General features: G+C 37.4%; 2 protein-coding genes across 6 annotated transcripts in view; one reads left to right on the forward strand and one right to left on the reverse strand.

Annotated features, from left to right (window-relative positions):
- On the reverse strand, positions 1–22,250 carry LOC121671405 (protein adenylyltransferase SelO-like). Of its 5 annotated transcripts, none has more exons than XM_042043007.1 (19): positions 22,076–22,250; positions 20,722–20,765; positions 20,285–20,413; positions 19,495–19,559; positions 19,335–19,391; positions 19,137–19,235; positions 15,075–15,142; positions 14,307–14,394; positions 13,394–13,463; positions 12,704–12,776; positions 12,053–12,136; positions 9,893–10,022; positions 9,321–9,365; positions 9,150–9,231; positions 8,970–9,062; positions 5,493–5,572; positions 4,610–4,653; positions 617–696; positions 1–291 (listed from the first exon to the last, which is right to left on the reverse strand). In XM_042043007.1, the coding sequence occupies exons 1-19, from the start codon at positions 22,248–22,250 to the stop codon at positions 169–171; spliced, it is 1,629 nt and encodes a 542-aa protein (XP_041898941.1). In that variant the 3' UTR covers positions 1–168. The 5 variants fall into 5 exon arrangements, 4 of the variants coding, with proteins under 4 accessions (XP_041898941.1, XP_041898940.1, XP_041898942.1 ...); XM_042043006.1 differs by having other exon boundaries at positions 20,647–20,765; XM_042043008.1 differs by lacking the exon at positions 8,970–9,062 and having other exon boundaries at positions 20,647–20,765.
- Positions 22,249–22,501, forward strand: part of PDSS1 (decaprenyl diphosphate synthase subunit 1) — a 23,220-nt gene continuing 22,967 nt past the window's right edge. Inside the window, 2 exon segments of the mRNA XM_042043023.1 lie at positions 22,249–22,320; positions 22,322–22,497. Of these exon segments, the coding sequence (XP_041898957.1) occupies positions 22,249–22,320; positions 22,322–22,497 (248 nt within the window).

Below are 22,501 nucleotides of genomic sequence, written 5' to 3' on the forward strand. Positions count from 1 at the left end.
CACAGTGATGCATTTCTTTAATCTTAAGACTTCATAAGTTGGTCAGGAACAGTAGCAGATTACAGTCCACAAAGTCTAAGGGAGAGATTCCTGTGGCTTGATCCATTAGCCCTATTTGAAGGCTTGAGCTTTGACCTTGATCATTCTTGCTGCTTGTTCAAATTTCCCTCAGGACGAACAGCTCACTTTCAGGTGCTTGGCCCAAGCTGGGGGGTGCAGGGAGTACCCTGCTCTCTCTGCAGCCTCCTGCCTCTGAAAGGGGTGTTGTAAAACCTGCTCTAGGAGCTGAACCTGGAAGCAATTAAAAATGGTTAAGTTTTTATACAAAATGTTTTCTGGTAAACAAGGAAAGTTGTTGCCTTATGCACCCTCCTGGCTCCAGAAATTATCACGTGAATTCCTTACTATTACTATTACTACTGTTACTATAGCTGCTACTATTTATGTTATAATTAATGCTATTAATAATTCTGTTAATATTTTAAATAACAATTGGTGTTATATGGTACAATGTTGGTCAAAATGTAGTACAGTTCAAAGTGTAAATGTAAAAATTATTTCATTGGCTATTATGTCAATTATTATTAAATCTGTCAAGAAAAAAAGATAATTTTACCTCTGAGAAATCGTTCAAATTAGCTTTTTGCACTGCTGATTCCGCCATCCAATTCCTAAGTATGTATCTAGGATTAACAGCTGAAACCAAGAGTAAATCATGTTAAATTTAGTCAGACATATTCAACAAAAGGAAAACAGTCATTGAAACAAGTCACTGAAATCTTCAAGAAGATTTAGATTTGCAGATCAAGAAAAAAATGCATAAGAAGGAAAAGGAATTAATCAATCTACTTAATTCTATGAGTTGCTAAAAGGGTTTTTCAAACTTGCACTGTCAGTAGTGACGAAGTGCCAAACAGAAATTAGAGTAGCACAGAACATGACATTGATAACGAAGGATTTCCTGTTAGGAACACCAGCAGGCTTTTCAAGTGTGATGAGTTCACCATGGCCTAGGTTCCTGCTACATTGATGGAAAACGTATTTCAGTGTTGTCAATACCTTCGTGGAGATCATAAAAATGAATATTGTATTACTTAATTTAAAAAGTAATTACTAAGATATCCATTAAAGTATATGTACTTAGATATTCCTAAACAAAAGTTTAGCCATAAAAGCCTTTAATGTTACATTTCAGGTGTATTTTTTAGAAACTATTTTTTCAACTTTCCTTTTAATCTCCTGGCTGGGGGCAGGCAGAGTTCCTCAGTTTTTTCCACAGCTGTCTGTCGTATCCTTCTGGAAACCCTCCTGTCAACTGCACTGCTTCCCTGCCTTGTTTCAGGATGTTTGTGTCTAATGAGCAGTAGAGAGATTGTAGGGACATTAAAAATGAAACTGCTGAATTAGTAAACCAGGGTATATCGTACAGCAGAGCCACTAATACCTTCTAAAAGGAGTTCTGTCAAACTGTATGCCAAGGAAAATTCTTATAAGCACACATGGCATTAATTACCAAGTTTTTTGCAGATTATGTCAACAAAATTCTTATTTTTGTTTTGCAATTTAAAAGCTAGAATTTTACTTGAGAAAGTTTTCCCTTTAACTAATGATGAAAATAATCTTACAGAACAATTGTAACACTTCAAGCCTGCTTTTATGTCTTAATTTGACACTGGTGTGTATATTTTCCCCAATTCAGTAGGCATTTATTACATTAAGAGATTAGTTAGTGATACCAAAGGCATTTCACCTTGGCACTTGAAACCAAAAGTCTGTGATTTATGGACATACACAAACTTCATCTCCTTCTCTTTCCACTGAAGTGCCCAGTATGTTCATCATTTTATATGAATAAACATTAGTTTTATATATGAATAAACGTTAGTTTTATATATTTCTTTTTAAAAATCCATGGAGCTTATAAATATCCATACAGTGTATTTGAAAGAGGGTATTGGAGAAAGCAGAAAATCAAAATTACCATCTCAAACTTCCCTCTACTCAATTCCTCTAATCAAGTAGCTATTACTTTATTTTATTTACAAATAATATATTAGGAGGGGCCACAGACATTCTTCTTTTTCACATCCCCACTGTCCAGTACGTACTTACACATATTAAAAAAGCCAATGAATACAACCATCTATTGGAAATCCTGATAACCTCTACACAGGCATAACAATAACCTGCCCTGTTAAAAAAAGTTTTACCACTTGGCAAAACAATTTGCTCTGCCCAAGAATTTGATTTAATCCAGTAAATGGGTTATCAATAGTAAAGTGTAATAACTATTTTTAAAAAATTTTTAAAGGTGAAAAAGTTAACATATGACTCATTCAAAAAATGGTAATTCACATTAGAGCTGTGAGTCATTTTTAGCAGGAGAATATTTGTCCCAGAAATAAATTCTTAACAATTGCAAACTGACAGGTTTCACAGTGGTATTAAAAATATCAGTATTTAACACAAGTGACAAGATAATTATGAAAGATTAATAAAAGCCAGGTAAGAAAAGGACAAAGCAAAAGAACTTTTTTGCCCTTTTAAGCATGATCTGGTCTACTTTTTTTACATGCTTCTTTTGTAAAGAAATACAATTATAGACTTGGATTGTCAAAACTTTTTGATCAACTCCAGAAGAGCTAAGTTTAGGCAGTGCAAGATAAAGCACTACAAAGAACTGAAAACTAAATAAAGGGAGAAAAAAAATAAAAATAATGAATAAGTGATCAACTTCAATGATTCAAGATAATGTACTTTGAGAAGTGAGATATTTTATGACACTTACTAACAATTAGGGAAGGGTGATGAATAATGAGGTGTTAATGCCAATATATTCAAGGTCAGTCAAAGACAGCAATACACAATTTAGTGGAACTTCCCAACCCACATGAGAATCTGAGGAGCCAGGACAGTTTTGTCTTTAACATGAAATTCTGGGTAAAAATGCAGAGTTAACTGAATTGAGCCAGACTTCTTCTGGAAGTTGTACTGACAAGGACAGCTGTTACAAGCAAATGCTTAAACAAACAAACACACAAATAAACTAACAACCCAAACAATTTTAAAGAGACCACAGGGGCATCTAAACAATCTATTTAAATGCATGGATGTAAAAATGTAAAAAAGAAAAAAAAAATCCCAAAAACTTCTGCAAGAAATTTCAGTCACACTGGAATATGGAGCAGCTAGCAAAAATCCAACAAGATTTGCTGATTTTAAATAAAACAATAACAAATGAACATCAGTAGCCTATTATAAATTTTTGCAGCTCTGCAGTATAAATAGAGAATGATGGTTGATTATATGGAAGAAAACTAACTGAACCATGAATCTTTGCAAATCAAGTTTTGACTGCTACCAAAACAAAGACCATTAGCACAAGTGTGATTTTGGAGGCAAAACCTTTTCCATGTTTCATTTGTCTCCTGTACTATAAGATCCTCTGAGGTGCATGTGGAAAAAACACGATGATGGTTTGCAGAAGAGCATCCACAAACTAGGATCCTTTCTGATTTGGAATAAAACCTCAGAATGTCATGATTTTCTCTAAAAGCAGGTTCAAAAGATACAGAAAAATAAGAAGTGTGCTTACACAGTTTTCTGCATTCAATTTTAGCTGAGGAAAACAGGGGAGCTTGAAAACTCAAAATAATAATTGAGCAAAGGGCCTCAGAAACTTACAGTTAAGCTTCTTAACCCTATCAAAAAACAATAAAAGAAATCTTTCTTCTTGGTAGCACTTTTCATATTAACTTCCTAAAAATGCAAATAGAATTTTAAGAAGTGTTCTTTAAAATGGATAGAACTTTTGTTAGAAAATGGGGATGTAAACCTGAAACCATAAATTGTGCCCTCTGTAGTTTTACTATCTCATTACTGGAAGCCAGTGTCAGCCCCTGCCATGTAACTAGCAAATCGATTGGAGCTTTAGAAGAAAGTAGCCAATCAATATCTAACAAAAGAGTGCCACCATTTCCATCCTGCTTTGCAGGAAGCACCCTGCAAAGCAGTGTGACAGTGAAACCTCTTGAGCAGAGTTTGATCAGATCCTGCAGTTCCTTCATTCCCTTTTGCTCATTGATTTTCAGTTGCTCATTGTCTTTTATAGGCAAATTTCACAAATTTACCACAGCTTACTGCAGATCAGAAATATCCCCCTCTGAACAATTCTTGGAATGTCATATCCACTGTTTCTGCTGTGATACCTAACTGCAGTACCTTTGCCATTTTGCATTTAGAATAACTTGGAGAATAAAGCACCTTCCTTTGCCTTCTATGACTAGATAGTCCTTTCACACAGTTTTTTCTCTGGGTGACAGAAAGAAAAAGTGTGTCCCTATCAGAAATCTGAATTCTTTTTAGCATGCAGAAAGGACAGAGACAGACAGAACGAACGTATAGTGTGACAGGATTTGCAGCAATCTTATTCATTATAATATGAGTTTCATTGTTGTAATATGAATATCATTGTAATGAGAGTGTCTCCTCTTCAGAAAAATAGTATACTTTAGTGCTACCCAAAACCAAAAACCTAACACTAAAGAAACATATGTAAATAGATATTTGACATCTGCAACATATAATTCCTTTGGATTGTTTTACTCACTTGTCATTCTTGTTCTTCTTTTGGTGTCTGAATCACCCTTGTTACTATACATGAAAAACAAAACAAAAGAAGGAAAACAGAAAACACTTTAGCTAGTGAGGGTTATGCTGATTTATTTTTAGAAATATCTTATTTGACTTTCATTAAAATCATTAAGTGTTCTGCATTTGTGTTCAGTGGAAGCCAGTGTGAATCTCTAAGAATGATTAGACTTGGAAAGAACTGCACACTTTTTTGTAGATTTTGTGTCTGGTATTCATTTTTTCCCCTAAAAATTGTATTTACTGAATAAAATTTCCAAGTACCTGATATGTATTTCTTTTCATTACTATTAGCCATGAATACCATATATAACTAAGAAAAAATGTTAGATTATTGATTTAACACAAAAGAATCTCACGTGTTCCTATCTATGCAACATCGTGGTTTCCAAACACAATCTGTGTACTTGCAACTGTTCAACTTCCATCCCCTGTCACCATAAAGCAACGTTATTACACAGTAAATATATATATATAAACAGTAATTAAACACTATTCATTCCTATGTACTTGCAAAGCCTGTTTGTGATTCTTGGACTGAATCTGTAGGACTTGTATTTTAAGAAAAATTGTTAACCAAAGAAATCTGATCAGGTGCTCAGTGAAGGACAAAGAAACAGATGACTCCTTCCATGTCATTTTTATGTACCTGTGTGTCAAAACAGAACTACAACAGTAATTACTGTTGAATCCAGCACAATCTAGAACCATTAACACAAAAAATGCATATGAAACCATGTTTGGGTCAGTTTATCAGACCCACTAAAGACAATGCAAAATCACTGCAGATTAAAGTTGCCTGCTTCTGGCAAATACACACTTTAAACTGCAATCAGACTTACCTGTTTAATCTCAGGAGGTACATAGTAACCCATTCTGAAAATAATTTGTGTTTACCCAGATCCTGGAGAGCCCGGAACTCCTAAAGAGAAAGAAACAGTTAATGGCAGGTAATCAGAATTCTTTTCCTGTTAAGCAAAAACCAAAGTAAGCAACAAATACTGTGTTTTAACCCCAGCTGGCAACTAAGCCTCACATAACCATTTGCTCATGCTCCCCCCTCACTGGGGGTTTAAAGTAAGGTTAAAAGTAAGAAAATGTGTGGGGTAAGATAAGAACAGTTTAATAATTGAAATGATTTAATAATAATAGCAATGAAAAGGAAAATATCAAAAGGAGTGAGAAATAAAGCCCAAGAGAAACAAGTGATACAAAGGAAAAAACAATTGCTCACCAACCAATGCCCAGGCAGTTCCAAGCAGGGTCCCCCAATCAGCTCTCCCCTAGTTTATTTGCTGAGCATGACACCAAGTGGTGTGGGATACCCCTTTGGCCAGTTTGGGTCAGCTGTCCTGGCTCTGTCCCCTCCCAGCTTCCTGTGTACACCCAGCCTCCTTGCTGGCAGGGCACCACAAGAAGCTGAAAAGTCCTTGACTTAGGGTAAGCCCTGCTCAGCAACAGCTAAACCATCAGTGTGCTATCAGCATTATTCTCAATCTAAATCCAAAACACAGCACTGTACCAGCTCCTAGAAAGAAAATTAACTCTATCCCAGCTGGAACCAGGACAATGAACAATAAAAGGATTTAAAAGGCAAACATATGATGACCCTTCAAGGAATTTTCTCCCTAAATGTTCTACTAGTATCTTTTCCTCTGTATTCAAATTATTTATTTTTCCTAGCATGATACATCCATATTAATCCATCTCTGTTATGACAAATTTTACCTAAACACCTCTAGCACTTTACCCCTGTTTTTCCTTGGCTTATTGTCTAACTTATTTCATTTTTTAAGCAACATTACTACAGGTTTTGCTCTTCTGAGACTTGTACATGGGTCAGATCTATTTGTAGAGATTTTTTTTTCAACAAAAATAGTGCAATAAGCAAAATATGTTGATAAAGAAAAGGTGGAGAAAAAGGGAAACGAATACAGGGATAGGGGAAGACTGAGAAGAATAGAGACAGTAGGAGAGGAGACAGAACTTGGAAAAGGCAGACAGCAAGAAATCAGAGCTCGGGGTTACTGTCTCCAGTGATGGACAGCAAACACAAACCAGGCTTCCCTGGCTGATTACACTGAGCTAACAGCTGCTTCATATTCCTTAGCTGAAAGCAGCCAAAGCTCACAGACAAAAAATGAACTTCAGAGAAAGAGCAGATTAGGACGAAATGGACATAGATAAAAGGAGGTAAACAGCACATATTCAAGAAAAAGATGTAAGGGAAATTAAAAGCAGGAAGTTTTGATCCTATCTGTGGTTTTTGGGGTTATTTTAAGGAGTAAGAGTAAAAAATATATGCAAACTGTATTTGATCATAAAAATGAGCACAGAAATGACTAAGAGCTGGGAAGCAGGCAGGTGGATAACAGGCAAGTGTGAGAATCAAGCATTTGTTCAAAGATGTGCTGAGTTAAGCTGCTTTAAGAGGAATTTCAGAATATTTCCAGTGAACACTAAATATAAGGACCCCTGCAGTGTTCCCAAAGGATTCTAGCATTTTTAGGTCAGTTTTAGTATGCAGCTGAAAAAATCTTAAGTGATGTACAAATCAATATGAAAACTTACTCATAAAAGTATTGGCGTGTAAATAAACAGAGGTGAAATTACTTTAAAATTGAAATTCTTTAAAACAATTACAACTTTTTACCAGCATAAAATTGTACTTGCTTTTCCACATCAGTTTTGGAACCCAGAATTTATGGGCTAAACAATTTCATTGCATGGGAAAAAAAAGATCAGGTTGCTACCAAGTGAAGGCTGGAAATTACCCTCAGTGTAGGAACAGGGTCACTACTACACCATAATCGCTGGTTCCTCAGCCAGCACCTTCAAAGATGGGGAGATGGAGTTGCCATAAATGGAAAAATCCCTTGGGTTCTATGACAAAAATACCTTCTCTTACAAACATACCCATCCTCTTATCACCCCCCTGTGCAAATGATTAATTCCAAAGCTACAACTCCTGGTTTTTTTGTTGCTTCCCTCTAGAGTATCTCAACTTTTAAACCCTTAATGGCTTCAAGTTCACAGAAAAGGTCAGGATGGACCTCTTACTTAACAGACGAAAACAAGGAAAACCAGAAAATTTGGTCAAAACCAGTTAATTAAAATTGGAAAAAGAGCCATCAACTCCTCATTTCCATTCTGTGTTTTACATAGCCATCCTGCTGCCTAAAACAACCTCCTAAGTCCACCTGCTCTCGTTTTAAATTGGCTTCAAAGACAAACAGACATAAATCAGATGTTTGGGGAAGGCAGTGAAGTTTCCCAGGCAAAATGAACAATATTCATCACATGGAAAAGGCATTGTGTTAAAGAATAAAAGGAAAAAAAAAAATCATTTTGCTCTTCCAAAAAGGCTATTTTCTTTCCAGATCAGGTTGCTTGTCAGAAGCAGATCACAAGCTTCCTTTTCAGAATTTCCCCTTTGCTTTTTTATCCAATTATGACTTGCCTAGCATCTTACTCCAGTTCAAATATTTCAGCTATATTTCCACTTTTAAAGACTGCACTATATTCAGGTAAAAAAAATTAAATGCTCTCATGTCTTTTAAATATGGTTATACTTGGTCCTGAAGAGTAAGTTTAGGCTGAGATAGCAGCAACACAGGATGGGATACCAGGCTGAGCAGGACACAATAGCAAATGTATTCTTACGCTTTAAGTTACATTTCAAACCAATCTCGTGCTCAAGGAAGGGCAGAGGCCACTCTGGGCAAAGAGTTCTAGCAGGAGTTTATGATGAGATGGGATCTCACGTATCATTAGATACTGAGATAAGCAAATAGGCTTGAGAGCAGAGGTTTCAGCCACCTAGTAAACCCATGGTAGGAATAGTTTGGTTGAGCTGAGGTTGAAATTTTCCTCATGAACCATGTTCAACTTCACTTGTTGGACAAAAGGTATTCTTAAACAAAACAACAGAAAAAAAAGGGAGGGGAGGAGTAAGAAAGTTTTTTGTAGCAGACCCACCTTATATGTGAAGAAAATCAAATTCCCACTTGTGTATGAGTATTTATGACTACTCATATTGGACCTGTAACAAAGGCTGAAAATCTGACTTCAGCATTCTTCATTAATGCATCTTTCATTAGCACTTTCCATTAACATATCCATCAATACCAGATACAGGCTTAACAAGGGGTGGTAGCCTGATACAGGTGTATTAGTCTCTGTCCCTTAATAATGATACAGTAACATATTTCCCAGATGAACAGTGGCTTGAGATAGCCTCTACTATATCAGGGTTATGTTCAACTTGATTCACTTTTTTTATATTAAGTATTCCTAAGATTGGGTGCTTGTATTTATACCTCAGGAATACTGAGCTCCTTTAACTGGTCAGCAGTAATTTCACTCAGCTCTCGGAATGTCATTGTAAAATCAGCCTTTGTATCTTCCATGATCTAGTGAATAAAGATACTTCCATGAGTATTTTTCAAGTGGGGTATCAGTTCAGATGTTTGCCAACAAAATTAACAAAGTAAACTCACTTTTAAAAGGAAAGCAATCAAAAAGTTATCATTCTCATTCTCCCCAAGAAGACCCAATTTTGTTTTGAATAGTTCTGTGAAACTGAAAATAGTAACAAAGTAAGGAGATTGTGAACATTATATACATTTTTAGTATTGTGATTAGAAAGGTTAAGTTCTGAAAGTGCATACCGGCTGTAATAGTATTCACCATAGCCCTCCAAAATCTGGGAAGCTCTGAAAAACAAAAGAAATGTCAAGTTCTAAGGAACTAAAATGCTGCTGTGGGTATAGTACTGCTGTACACTAAATAACAAGAACTTCTGCCTGCTATCTCAGAAACACTGATATTCTGAATCATGTGGGATCTGTTCTTCCTATAAGAATTTTTACAAGAGGCTATTAAAATTCTACTTTGTTACTTCAGGAGGATGCACAGTCTTCATAAGTGTCTTACAGAACAAGCTAGACAAACTTAGAACAGAAAACTACAGGCAAAGGTCCTGTCTTAGTGAAAGGAGAATGGACCACACAATATCTAATACCTCCCTGTGGTCCTATTTTACTATTATTTATGACCATCAAAAACTTTTCTCCCCACCTTCCAATCTTATTCTGGCCAATAATTAATCCACAATCAATTTCCAGTTAAAAAAATATATATTTTTAAAGCTATTCCCTTTCTTTCCTAAGCATATGGTGATTACAGGGTCTCCCATCTCACTAGTTCTTTTAAGCATTAAGATATTTGAAGGACTACTTACAGCTGATTTTGCCTGGGATCCAATAAAGGTTTTAGAGCTTGTAACAGCTTGCTCAGATTAAACAGCCCAACACTTGCCTGATTTCCTATTTTATACTTCCTTTCATCATCGGATGTGTTTGGAACAAAGTCTGTTTCAAACAAAACGTTACTTTTCCATAACAGAGTAATTACAATATACTATCAATGTTAAAAGTTTAAAGAACATTCATCTTTACACTTACACAACCAACTTATAAAATACCTAAAGCTACTAAGTATTTAAAATCAGATCACAAGGATGCTTATTTAAAGTGAATTGACTCAAGATCTATTATTTGCAAATCTAAGAAATACATCCTTCACAGACAAGTTCCCATTTGTCACAAATGACATTTTCCTATCTAAAGATACAAAATAAATTCATATGTTTAAACAGAAAAAGACCATTTTTTCATCAAAAACACTTTTAGACTTGAAACCAGTATTTTTACTGCATATAGTGATACTATTCAGAACAGAGGTTAAGCAAACAAATGACCAACTAAATTCAGGATTTAAGGATTTCTGGAAAAGTTACACATCTAATAAACATGTATTTAATAGGCCACCTAAGCAAGATTTGTTTCAGTTGTACAAGCAAGCTTTATATTCACATAAAAATTAGGCCTAATGTGTTCCAGTATGCAAATCCAAATGATCTGGGAGATAACAAATACCTGTCATACAAGTTACAAGTATCCAGAAGTAAAATGTATGCCTATCTGCAGCAGCAGTCTCTGACGGGATCAGTGGGAACCCCTCACTCAGATCACATGCAGATAAGATGATCAATGCCCTAGTCCTCAGAGGACACTGACAGCAAATGGGGCATTAAGGAGGAGACTTCTAACTCGTCTGTCAGATCTGGTGAGTGGTTCAACTCTGAATTTCGAACCTAACACCTCTCATCTGGCTCTAGGGTGCACTGTCTGGCTGGGATAGAGTCAGTTCTCATCACAGCAGCCTGTCCACCGTGCGTTGGACTTGTGATTAAAACAGTGCTGATAACACAGCAGTGTTTTACACATTGCTCAGCAGGGCTGGCACAGCATCAAGGCTTTCTCCATTCTCACTCTGCTACCCCAGAAAATGAGGCTGGGGTGGGCAAGAGGCTATGAGGGGATGCAGCTGGGACAGCTGAGCCCAGCTGACCAAAGGGATATTCCACATTTAAAACAATAAAAACCGGGGGTAGTTTTTCCATGGCAGCTGTTAACTTGGGGACTGACTCTGCATCAGTCTGGTGGTGAGATATGGTGAGTGATTGTCTTTGCATCACTTGCTGGTCACCCCTGCCCTTTTCTCCCCCTTGACTTATTCACATGTCTTTATCTTGACCCATAAGCTTTTTCTTAGCCTTACTTTTCCAATCCTCTCTCTCAAGGGTGAGTGAACAAGTGGCTTGTGGGTCATTAATTGCCAGCTGGGGTCAACCCACCCTACAGAGAAAGATCTAAAAGCAAAAAAAAGCCCCATTTTGTTCAATACAATGAAGCAATATGACATTTACTCTCATGAGTTTTCCATAATTTGAGGCTGCAGGCATGAAAACACACAGCAAGATAACCACTGATGATTCTGAAGTTTATTCAGTTGCAAGCTATAAACAATATTCTAGTAATACACATTTATGTATATACTGAATGTGTATCTATCAATCCCAGACTGATTGAGTTGAGACTTTCAAATAAAGGTTGCCATGTGTAGGGTTGATTTCTTTTCTTCCAATATATAATCAGCTGCTGCAACTGTAAAGCTAAAGCTTGATGCATTTGAAGTTACTGTATTCCATTTCTGCTTTTGGCCGATTCCAGCAATACACAATTTTTTGTTTTCTAGGCTTCTGTTGTAGTATCTTTTGAATTGGTGGTGTTCAAGTGGAAACAGTCTCATGGAAATGGGTTTAATAGTAATATTTCATTAACAAGACTTTTAGCCCTTGAATGCAACCTATATAGTGTATCATAAAACTGGTCACTGATGCAATTTTTTTCCCTAGAGCTCTTCAAAGAGTACACATGCTTAGGGTTTTTCTGCTAATAATGATAGGAGTTTTCATGCAATGGAAACTATATAATTTAATATAAAAATATTATTTTAAGTAAAAAAGATTAAAAATAAAAACAGGTGCTACACTCACTGGGGTCATAGGAGTCCATAAATCCAAATGGACCATAATCTATTGTTATGGATAATAAACTGAAGTTATCTGTATTGCAAACACCTACAATTAAACAGAAAGGAGAAACAGAAGTTAAAATTCCACATGAACCCCAGTCTCTAGGCAATTTGATGTGAAACAGATCCACTGAATTTAGAGAGCTCTCAGGAATCAGACTCTGGAAAGTTGCCCTGTCCCTCTGCCCCCAGCCCGTGCCCTGCAGGACACCGAGGCTCCCACTCCCGCTGCTGTTTTGGGGTTAATCCCACAAATCTGCAGCAGAGCTGGACAGCTCTGCCTCCTGTGCACTGTGAAAGGCCAGGGCTTCATGTGGAGGGATCAAATTCAGAGCAGTTAAATTTATATATGGCATCAGTACATTGCCTTTGTACACTGCACTGTTGCAACAGCTCTGAGAATTCTTGCCCCCATATACTCGTTCTGTCACAGCTGTGCTTGGAGAGATCAGAGAGTTTTGTAACTCTGTTACAAAAGCCCCTTGTATAACAGATAAAGCTGTGGGCGAAGACAGCAACAGAACTGAAGACCAAGGTGACAAATAAAAGCCATTTTTAAGTATATTACTATAAAGTGTCCCTCCCCTAAAGCCAATGCCATCTGGCACCTTACCATGTGCAAACCCCACAGACATCCACATTGCAATCAGATTTGCAGTCTCTGACACGACTGTAGAGAAAAATTCCTAAAATCAAATACATCACTTACTTTAAGTTCTCTGTATCAAAAATATTGAAAAACATAAGTATTTTATTCACCTTAGAAATATGTAATATATTCTATTTTTCAAATTTAGTTATCTGTCTGTCAGGACTTATCATTCCCATTCCAAATTATGTGAGTACATAATAACCTTATCCAGCAAAGACTTTAAATAAGTATACACAGATGCCCTGAAAGTAATTAAGAAGTAAAATTTAAAAAAAAACAAAACCAAAAAACCCAGACACTATATATACTAGGGTGTCTACTATAATATACTATATATACTACAATTACATTAGCAAAAGCACACTTCATCACTTCATGACCACTGTTCACAGAAAACCTGAACAAAAAACAACAGAAAGTGGAAGCTTCACAATAAACATCTCCATAATGAAAACTGGTGGTAAATGTTCATATTTGACTTTGAGAAAACAAAAAAAATCAAAGCAGCAGATTTTCACTGCAGAGAATTAATAAACTTTTGCTAATAAAACCTGGAATCTTACTTCAAATTTTAAAATCTTGTCAAACTTGAAATTGTGAAGACCTTCCTGTAATTTTGTTCACATGCTTGTGGAAAATAAAAAGACTTACCAGATATCTATTTGAATCGTTCATAGCTATTGATGGAAAATGTTCCTGGATGATAAAGTCTAGCAATCTTCTGTAACAGAAGAAACAGAATTCTTTAAACAAAACTGGTACTTTAGAACTGATCATTAAAAATTCTTGTTTTCAAACAGCAAAATGCTGATCTACAGCTTGCCACAAATAGTTATTAAAAACCTCGGTCTATTTATTCCAATGAATATTAGATTAAGCTCTTCCAAATGCTTAGAGACAGGCTGTAGTCGTAAATACAACTGGAAACTGCCACACAGAGTTAAAATTATTCCCACGTTAAACCTCCAGAGCACACCAGGACCTGGTTTTGCATGCACCAATATCCATTTTTTTAGGTAAAAAAAAGAGTTTGCATTTCCAAAAAACCAGTATCAGATTACAAGGAATAATCATTCTACATCAGAATTCTCGCAAAGAAAATTTTACGGCTGAATTCTTATGAAGTAGGGTACTTACACAGTAACTGGCCATTCCCAAAATAGTGCTCTAGATTCCTATAAGACAGGCTTAGGGAAATGGCATATATGCATTAAAAGTTGCAGGACCTGTCACAGAAAACTGAGAAATGTAGGAACTTAGACTTTCAACTTACAAATTTTCCAAAACAAACAACTCCTCCCTAGTGCTTAGTTACCACAACTATTTCAGGTATAAAACTTGTCTCATTTTGTAAGATCCAGGCCTTTAGAAACATCTCGAGGGTTTTACCCTTGTGAGGTAAGATCTTTGGTATGCTTGTATAAAACCAGCAGGTTACCTTTCTAAATTATATAATCTTACTTGCTAATTAATTTATGTCTAAATTCCAACTGTATACATGAATTCTAATGCAATTTGATTGTTGAGAAAAGTATTATGGTTACTATGAAGATTAAATTCAAACCTTAGTAAATCCAGTTCCCCAGAGTGAGTTAAGATTTCCAAGGATCCTATACGAAACCATGATTTGGCAAGTCGTAGCACTATTGCACCTTAAATATAGAGACAAGTGTGTTTAAATGTAAACAGGGTATCAGCAAAATAAAACAGTTCCATAGCAAAAGCCATCATGTGTTGTTTCTATAGACACAGTTTATATATGCACAGTTAAACTGATATTTTTGTAAGTATGCCTAACACATAACAGATGAAAATGTATAATATTAGTTTACTACACATGCATTTTAATGATGAAGCTTGATTTGCTTTACCAGCAACCACAGGCAAAATTCTGTTAGTGCATTAATACTAGAATTGCTCCAGAAATACTGGCCTTAAAGATAGAACACAAACAGATTTTTCCCCATGCTGTGCCATCTCACTCTTTTTCAGAGCAGGTGTAGATAATGTAGCAGTGACATGGCCACAGCTGCATTCCCACCATCCTGGTATTGCTATCAAAACAATGGAAAATTTCCCTAGTTTTCAATATCATTTTGGTAATGGGAAGTGAAAATCAAAATTATATTCTTGCAATATGTATGCCACAATCATAGAAGACCTGTTCAGAGGGCTTCATTTCTTCAACAAAGATATTTCAGATTGATTTTCTCAGGAGAGGTTTTATATCTTAATAAATTAAATTAAGCCAATTTATTATTTTTATTACACATTTTTTATGGAGAATTAAGTTACAATGTTGTAATATATTATTTTAAAATATGTTCATTACCTCTTTCTTTCTTAATATTTCCATTGTAAAATTGGTCTCTCCACACATCATCATCACTTACAATTAAGCTGTAGTAAACAAGAAATGAACATTAAAAATTATCTCAGCAAAAATAATTCATAATGAAGATCAAAGTCATATTTCACATAAATTCATTTTCTTCATAAAAAGAAAGATCTTTTGGTGGCATAGCTTTGTATTTACAAATGACACAGGCAAAGATGCTGGGGCTTACCAAGGTCCATGACCAAGATGCATTTATTTTGTATTTAATACAATGTTGTCCAATTTCATTACTCTCACTGTTCCTGGGGAGAAGGCTGCTCTCAAAAAGAGTAGTGCATTCACTTGGAACCTCAGTGACATATTAGTGTGATTGTAACATTAACTAACAATTTCCCCGGGGACAACATGGAAATTTTGAGGACAGAAAAATTAGAAACCAAATTGTTGCATCAGATCGAGGTCGCCCTTTACATGAGCCAAAATTATCTCAGAAACTTCAGGGACAGATCTGGGACCCTTAGCAATCACTGCTACTGGTACTTAGATTTTTAAAACCAATCTCTTCCTTTCATTTGCCTTAAAATTCTGCACATCCTATAAATTTTTATGTTTATCCAAATATTGAGATTTGTGAGAGTTCACTACAGCTTCCTTTATTCCACAACTTACATTAATTCTGTGAAATAAAATACATCATTTCTTTGTATTTTCTGTTCTATCACAAAAAATCAATCCTCATAAACTATGCAAGGGCATCATGTTCCTCTGAGGTTAACAAATAGGACGTTTTCTCTCCAAAGCAACTGGGATTACACTGACAATCCAGCTTGGTGCCATCTTCTGAAAGAGATCTTATCCCTTCAATAGGCACAGAAGACTCCTTGTTCAAGAGTCTAGCAGGAGGATAATTCAGCTCATTTTATGTAATTCTTCTTTATCTTTGCTTGTTGATAACTGGAAAATATTATTCTATTCAGGAGAGACATGGACCTATTGGAGTGGGTCCAGAGGAGGGCCACAAAAATGACCAGAGAACTGGAGCACCTCTCCTATGAGGAGAGACTGAGAAAGTTGGGACTGTTCATGGGGAGTATGGGAAGACCTCATAGCACCTTCCAGTCCCTAGAGGAGGCTACTAGAAAGCTGGAGAGGTACTCTTTACCAGAGCCTCTAGTGATAGGACAAGGGGGAATGTCTGTAAACTGAAAGAGGGCAGGTTTAGATTAGATACTAGGAAGAAGTTTTTTACTCAGAGGGTGGTGAGACACTGGAACAGGGTGCCCAGAAAGGTGGTAGATGCCCCAACCATGGAAATATTCAAGCTCAGGTTGGAGGGGGCTTTGAACAACCTGATCTAGTGAAGATGTCCCTGCTCATTGAGGGGGGACTTGGACTAGACCAGTAAAAGTCTCTTCCAACCCAAATTACGATTCCATGATTCCAAATACAGTTGGGTGGCATGCTATTTGATATTTAATGCAGTTACATATATCTGCTACTTATTAGGTAGTTGAAGATAGCAGAGAAGACAAAACCAAGCTTTTCTTTGAGGTATATAGCAAAGAAGATGCAAACCTAATATTCCATTCATAAATATGACTGAAGACAGTCACAGTGTTAATTCTCAAGAGTTAAATTTTTGAAGTACACAAGATTCTGGGTTTACATGCTTGAGCATTGAAATTTTAGAAAGAACTCAGTTAAACCAACACTGTGGCGTATGCATACAAACATAAATATGTACAAAAAGGTCGTGAAAAGAAATAGCATGAAGTCTTACATAGTGCAGTTGCTTGCAACAGTAACTGTGGGTTTGAAACTAAATTATTGTTATTATATTCAGTATTTTTGAAGATACCTAGTAGCTATTCAAACTGAATGTTCTGTTAACTGCAAAGAACAGGCAGTGAATTTTTTCAGGAGGGGAAAAATATACAGAAATCAATCTGTTCCTTTTACTGGAGCTGTACTGATACAAGCAGAATTAGGGATTTTTTTTTTTTTTAAATACTCATTTGAAACCAATTGGTATGTCTGTAGGATTAAGTACAAAAAGCTCTGATACAAATTAGATGGAAGAAGAAAATCTTCATCCTTCAAGAGAAAACAAAAAAAAGTAGAAGCAGGGAATGAACCTCAGACATTTACAAAACAATGTGTGCAGCAGAGCCCTAAGGGACAGAAGGCACAAAAGTTGGGCAACTAAACTTCACTGTTTTGAACAGACCTCTGCCAGAAAGGTTGTTTCCTTTTTACTATGTAACTCTTAGCAGGCTCTCTGCAAAATTCCTACAGAATACCAGCACTTCTATTGCTGACACAAAATTCCATGGGGGCATCAACATTTAGTTAGTACAGACGTGCAGCACTTGAGAGCTGGCCAGGTAGCTGAGCAGCCACATAAACACAAATTCCCACTAGAAAAGTAGTTCTCCAATGGTCCCTGTAGTTGGTAAGTACCATTACTGGAGAGAAGGCAGCAGCAGACCAGCTGTACACTCGACACAGGAAATGGAGCACTGAAAAGCTCTTACACCAAAGAAGCTGGAACAGGACTCACAGAAGGATGGATGGATTATATCCCTCCCTACCTGGCTCTCACTTAAAGGCTTGACTTTACACTCCTAAGTGCTCTCCCTGCTGTCCTGCATGAACTATGCAAGTAAAGGCCACTCTGAAAACTTTGCATATTGGCTCACTTTTTTGACTTCATGTGTAACACTGCTCACTGGTAGTGCCAGTATGGGACTAAAATGGTACTGTATGAAGTGTTCTGTATCTAGCAGTACGGTCATAAACTGTAGCACCCCATTGGGAACACGGTACTTAAAATTAATAGAGCAAACCAACCGGCTGGGTGTTCTGGGATAAGCCATAAGGTTTTTCCTCCTACTTCTGCCAAGACTTGACAAGACCTCTGTTAAGTGCATCCCACCAGCCTCAGTACAACAGCTCCCCATCGGGAAGAATATGGCTGTCAGCTGGGGTTTTTCCAAATTAAGTCTTGCAAACAGTCTGCAGAGCTTGTACAACAGTTAAGAGAGCCAGGCATTTAACCAATACGCCAGCAAGCACACTGTGTGCTCAGTAGAATTCATGCACAGTAAAGGGGTAATTTCATACTGGTTTTGCACTGCACAATTTGTTGAGATGACAGCAAAGAGAGGCTCTAACCTGCCAAATGATTTCCTGCTGATACTCAGACAGATTTAAAGTTCTGCACTAACAGCCAACAGCAAAGACTCTCAAGATGAAGTCAGTGAATAAACCATCAAAAATGTCATTTAAAAACACTGCACTTCAACAGAGCAAATGAGTTAGAACTAATGCTGAAGAGATTTGCAGACACTTTGCAAATACAGACACCTAGCCATGTGGCAGCTGAGTACAAGCTTTTTCTGCAGAGGATTTACTTTCTCTGAAGCCTGAAACACTGCAGTATAGACTAAGACTACTTGGAACACAAAATGAATTTGGCATTTTAAACATAATCACCTGAAAATATTCAGTTACTTGATTCTGAGAAAATCATCCAAATGAATGTATGTGTTAGTCTCCTTTGGTTCAGACAGAATTAGTTTTAAATTATTTTTTTATGAAATCTCTCTCTGTGTGCTCAAGGGGTGTTTGAGAGCAATTGAGAGCAATTGCCTACGTTCAGTTCTACCGCCAATATTAATGTTTGTTCATATGACTGACAATTTTTCCCAGCAATCTTAAAAATGACAGTACAAAAAAAGCCACTTTCAATATTTTCCTAGTTGGCCAGGTTCTAGAACTTGGATTAACTTTATAGAAATGAGTCTTTACTACACTAAAGTTAAGTTGGATTTCTAGAATCCAGCAAACTATGTGATGCCATTAATTGCTAGAGCTTATTATTATTGGAAAGTTTTATCCAAAAATCTATGGAAGGATATATTTTGACCTGATTGAATACATATGAAGAGATCTATCATCCTGAAAACTAACTGTCCTGCTTTATTGATGTTCAGTTAAACTCAGTCACAAAATTACCTCTAAATTAGGATACTGTGAAAAAGGAAAGAAAAATACCTGGCAGCTCTGCTTGTAGGAATTCCAAGATAGTGCATGGCCTCACTACACAAAAACTCTCGAACAGAAGAGCGAAGCAGAGCTCTTCCATCGCCATTCCTATCAAGAACAGAGAGATAAGGAATAGGTCATAAAATCAAGGTAAATTTCAAAAAGAAAACATTCAGTTTTGGAGTACACAGAATAACTGCAACTTACCTGGAGTATGGGGTCTTTCCTGACCCTTTTAACTGCAGTTCCCACCTCTCACCATGCCTGCAAAAATACCATTGGCATTTCTAAAAGTATACTTCAGGTTAACCATGAATCAGCTAAATTGAACAGAGAGTTCAATCAGACACTTTAAAAGAAGTCACACCTGTTTGTATATACTCCGATCAAGTGGGCTCTTCCATCCCCCAGCTGACCTGCCCAGCTACCAAACTGACAAAAATTAAAATCAAGTTATTGTCCTCTATAATTTATAGAAATTATACTTGAAACAATAGAGATTACATGTAGGTCCTCACAAAAGACACATTTGCTCACATAGTCATTTAAATGTTGATCCCTAAGGCTGTATTTCACCAAAAATGAATCAGAAAACCACAGAAAAGAGTAACACCAGTAATCCTCATTTTTTTTTACCTTCCAGCTATGAGGTACAGCTACAGACCTGTCTTTTTTGTATAATGAGCCTTTAAACCCACATGGCTTATTTTGGTTTTTTTAATTGGAAGTTACAATCAAATTCTACCATTCTTCTCGATGAATAATCATAGCCATTTCAATGAAACTTGAATCTCAGTAATCATGATATTGCAGTGAGGCTCTGTCCTTCTTCACTCCTTTGAGCTATTAGTATCTATCATGAATCAGAGCTGGCCAGGCTGCTGGGGTGCTAAGCAGACTCGGCAGCTAATGAAAATTAAAAAGATCATTTGCTCCAGGCATAAACAAAAGCAGAGAAAGTAAATAGGGTGCTGTGGAAGGATATTATAGGTCTTTTCCACCTGCAGCCCTTATGAAGAACAAATCCGCAATCAAAAGGTTAGTAAGTGTTCATGTACTCACAGGCATATACTCATGTACATATAGGTATAATCAAGGTGTAATTCACAAGAAAAGACCAACACAATTCCACCTGGAAGAACGAGTGCCATACTTACCTGGTGACCCCCATACCTATGGGCCAATGGAACAGACCCAAATATCACTTTCGCACCACTGACGAACTCCAGAAAATCAGACGATCCTTTGACAGATACATCAAGATCCAAAATATTTTCAAGAACATCCTGGAGAAAGAAATAATACTTGAACATGATCAGATTTTCAGTGGAAATGAACATGTTTTCTCTACAGATCTCATTATTAAAAGACATCTCATAGTATGTTTTAAATGCTGTTTGTTTCAAGTATATATTGAGAAAATGTTTCACAATAAATAGCATATGAATATTAAAATATATTTTAGTACATGTATTAATAATTTCTACTAATTAGAGAGGAATGAAAAACAATAGCCAACCTCTGAAACAGCTACAAGACGAACTCTAGATTTAAAAGGTGTAGGATAGACAATTGAAAAAATGCAGTTTTTCACATTACGGACATAATTTTCTTGGATCACATCAACTGGAAAAGGATCTGTAAACATGAAACAGACAACAAATGTCTTATAAAAAACAATTAATCATATTATTCATAATAGGTTTCCTCTTAAATCCAACCAAAATGCTTTAAAAACAATTAGAACTTGAAACATTACCACTTTACCAACGCATATTAAGCCTTCATGAAAAACAAGCCCAAAAAAATTCAGGATTTTATTGCTTGGAATTTCTGAATTCTGAATTCTGCAGTTAAAGAATCTTCCGGGGCATTCTAGTTTTAAGATCTAAACCATATCTAAGCATAGATTGAATTGACTTTGACTAGAACAGTCTCAGGGCAGTTTCATGTTGCACTAAATTATATACACCCTAAAAGATACTTGCATGAGACAGAGAAGTTCAGCTTTCCCCCCAGCTGAACAATGTAGTGCAACAGATTTAAGTCACTGTGCACCAGTAACTGCTGTATACAGTCCATATGCAGCAAAGATCACCAAGCAAAACAAGAAAACAGATGAAGTCTTTTCTGAGTGAACGAAAGAGTTAGAAGATGTAGTTCTTGCTGCAGCATAACGTGTGTACTCAGAAGTTGTGCTTCATTCTTCCTTCAGACCTGCTCTGTGCCCTTTTCCATGGTAACAGAGAGCAAATATGGTTTTAAAACAGTGTGGTTTACCATCATTTTGGATTTTTGCTTGCCACAATCTTACAATTCCACATTAATTATAAAATCCCAGTACCTCGTAGTCACTGTTTTGTAAAAATTTTAAGTTAGCTAGCATCTCTGGAGCTTTGCTGCTAGCCATGTTTCATACTGCCTCTAATGACAGATCCTGTTATACCCAGCTGCCACAAGATTTATCAGTGACTATATTTTCTAAACGTTCACAAGTAATTGTGTCATCTGATTAAATTAGTTCTGTAATGTTATCATATCAATTATCATTATGATTACAAGCAGTCTTGTATGCCCGAGAGGAAGGAGAGCTGAAACGCTTTGTGTACTTCCAGACAGGCGTCAGGTTATCAACTCTGCACTAACACGTAATGGGGACTCGGAGAAAAAAAAAAAATCAACAACAAAAAAGCTCCTAATGGCCAATCTAGTCTTAATTTTAAAACTAGTATTTGACTGTGTATATAGGTCTTCGATTAGTTACTGGCTTTAGTAGCTGCTACCACCCACCAAACAATAGAGCGGGGCAGGGCAGGTGTGCACAGGCCCGGGAGGGGCAGGACAGGAGGTGCAGAGCCCCGGGGCAGGCGCACACAGCCCCAGGAGAGAGCACACAGCCCCAGACAGCGGAGGACAGGAGCACACAGCCCCGGACAGGCAGGCCGTACCTAGGAGGCTGTCGGAGGACAGGGCCCAGGCGCAGAGCTCCGCCGCCCGGCGCCGCGGGCACTGACCCGGCTCGGGGCGGGAGGCGTTCGGGGCCGGGCAGAGCCCGCGGGAGCCGCACAGCGCGGCCGCACAGCCCCAGGCCAGGCAGGCGGGCAGCCAGCGGCGCCACCACATGTCCCCAGACCTCGCCCTCAGGAGTCACCTACGAACCCGGCCTGAGGTCTCCCGCCCTCAAGGAGGCCGTAAGGGGTGCCCGCCCGGCACCCCGCCGGAGGGCGGTGGCGGCGCGGGGCTTCCGCGTCCGGGTCGCGGCGGTGCCGGGAGGCGGTGCTGGCGCGGCGGGGCTGGGGGACACCATGGCCTTGCGGTGGTGGTGGCGGAGCGGCGCCTCGTGCCGCCGGGCGCCGCCGCTCGGCTCCGTGCCG

Source organism: Corvus kubaryi, unplaced genomic scaffold, assembly GCF_017639235.1.
Source record: "Corvus kubaryi isolate FWS band 111438036 unplaced genomic scaffold, C.kubaryi_AGA036_p1.0 37398, whole genome shotgun sequence".
NCBI lineage: Eukaryota > Metazoa > Chordata > Aves > Passeriformes > Corvidae > Corvus > Corvus kubaryi.